At 47.0% G+C, this 2,500-nt stretch overlaps 1 protein-coding gene across 1 annotated transcript in view; it reads left to right on the top strand.

Annotated features, from left to right (window-relative positions):
* Window positions 1–2,500, top strand: part of LOC115816702 (adhesion G protein-coupled receptor L1) — a 40,192-nt gene that overhangs the window by 11,303 nt on the left and 26,389 nt on the right. The window contains exon 7 of the mRNA XM_030779766.1: window positions 2,161–2,488. Within this exon, the coding sequence (XP_030635626.1) occupies window positions 2,161–2,488 (328 nt within the window). The remainder of the gene's footprint in view (window positions 1–2,160; window positions 2,489–2,500) is intronic.

The raw sequence follows: 2,500 nt of genomic DNA, 5'->3' as shown, positions 1-2,500 counted from the left end.
GAGACAGAGACAGAGACAGAGACAGAGACAGAGGTAGAGATAGAGACAGAGACAGAGACAGAGACAGAGACAGAGATAGAGACAGAGACAGAGACAGAGACAGAGGTAGAGATAGAGACAGAGACAGAGACAGAGACAGAGATAGAGACAGAGGTAGAGACAGAGACAGAGACAGAGGTAGAGACAGAGACAGAGATAGAGACAGAGACAGAGACAGAGATAGAGATAGAGACAGAGACAGAGACAGAGATAGAGACAGAGGTAGAGATAGAGACAGAGATAGAGACAGAGACAGAGGTAGAGATAGAGACAGAGACAGAGACAGAGACAGAGATAGAGACAGAGGTAGAGACAGAGACAGAGACAGAGGTAGAGACAGAGACAGAGATAGAGACAGAGATAGAGATAGAGACAGAGACAGAGACAGAGATAGAGACAGAGGTAGAGATAGAGACAGAGATAGAGACAGAGACAGAGGTAGAGACAGAGACAGAGACAGAGACAGAGACAGAGACAGAGATAGAGATAGAGATAGAGACAGAGACAGAGACAGAGACAGAGACAGAAACAGAGGTAGAGATAGAGACAGAGACAGAGACAGAGACAGAGATAGAGATAGAGATAGAGACAGAGACAGAGACAGAGATAGAGATAGAGACAGAGACAGAGACAGAGACAGAGGTAGAGATAGAGACAGAGACAGAGACAGAGGTAGAGATAGAGACAGAGACAGAGATAGAGACAGAGACAGAGACAGAGACGGAGACGGAGACAGAGATAGAGACAGAGACAGAGACAGAGACAGAGACAGAGATAAAGACAGAGATAGAGACAGAGGTAGAGATAGAGACAGAGACAGAGACAGAGGTAGAGATAGAGACAGAGACAGAGATAGAGACAGAGACAGAGACAGAGACAGAGACGGAGACAGAGACAGAGATAGAGATAGAGACAGAGACAGAGACAGAGACAGAGACAGAGATAAAGACAGAGATAGAGACAGAGATAGAGACAGAGGTAGAGGTAGAGACAGAGATAGAGACAGAGGTAGAGACAGAGACAGAGACAGAGATAGAGATAGAGACAGAGATAGAGACAGAGACAGAGATAGAGACAGAGACAGAGACAGAGACAGAGATAGAGATAGAGATAGAGACAGAGACAGAGACAGAGACAGAGATAGAGACAGAGACAGAGACAGAGACAGAGACAGAGATAGAGACAGAGACAGAGACAGAGACAGAGATAGAGACAGAGGTAGAGACAGAGACAGAGACAGAGACAGAGGTAGAGGTAGAGACAGAGACAGAGATAGAGACAGAGACAGAGACAGAGACAGAGACAGAGATAGAAATAGAGACAGAGACAGAGACAGAGACAGAGATGTAAATGCTCTCCGGCCCGTGATGTCAGTGAAACGGTGGAATGTTTGACTGTGAAATGTCTGAAAGTGGACACAGTTGGAGACTGGGCTGCTGTGTAGGGACCATGTGAAATAATCAGTTGTGCGTGGTAGCTGCCCTGTGAAATGCTCAGATGCTTCAATCTGATTGGCTATTGCCTCATTAATTATGTAACTTTCAGGATTGTGACTGGCTGTTCTCCCTGTGCTATGCTCTGACTGGCTTTGCCTCTGTTGCTAGGTGCTTTTATTGGATGTTTTCTTTCTGTCAGATGACCTGTTTTGTGTTTGTATTAACAGTAGTTTAGAAAGGTTAACCATATGACTTAAAAGGATTTAGCCTCTGCTTTTCCCTTATCCTGGTCTTGTATATAACTCACCAGATATTCTCATTGGTCGTTTCCCTAAATCTTGGTCATCTGATAGGCTATTCTCCTGTCGTCAAGGTGATTTGGTTGAATATTTTCCTAGACGTCTAAAGATGAGATTGGTTACTCTCTTGTCATTACTACATTCTGTTTCTATGGCAACGCCAGAGACTGCTTCCCTGTGACTCTGTGCTCTGATTGGTTATGGCTAGTTTATGTGATAGGCTGTCTTACCACAAACCTCATGTTCAGTTGGGGTTCTTCCCCTATTGGTTATCATCCTACCATCCAGGAATCTGACTCTTTGTCTGTCACTCCACATCCTGATTGGTTTATGACACCTCCCTGGTGTCTCCGGGCGACCTAACCGGACTTTTTTTCGGCTCACAGGTGAACCCGTACACCCTGCGTTTCGAGGGCACATGGCAGACGAATTTCGAGAAGCGCCTGGCGTCGGACGCGTTTGTGGCGTGTGGGGTGCTGTACGCGGTGCGGTCCGTGTACCAGGATGACGACAGCGAAGCAGGAGGGGACCTCATCCTGTACGCCTACGACACCCGACGTGGGCGGGAAGAGCCCGTCCGAATCCCTTTCCCAAACCCTTACCAGCACATCTCCTCCATCAGCTACAACCCCAGAGACAACCAGCTTTACGTGTGGAACAACTACAACGTGCTCCGCTACCCACTGGAGTTCACACCACCACAACCCACTACTGGTAACACAGACA

The sequence above is a fragment of the Chanos chanos genome, chromosome 7 (assembly GCF_902362185.1).
Source record: "Chanos chanos chromosome 7, fChaCha1.1, whole genome shotgun sequence".
NCBI lineage: Eukaryota > Metazoa > Chordata > Actinopteri > Gonorynchiformes > Chanidae > Chanos > Chanos chanos.
The sequence above is the reverse complement of the archived record's forward strand: the minus strand, read 5'-3'. Positions and strand labels throughout refer to the sequence as shown.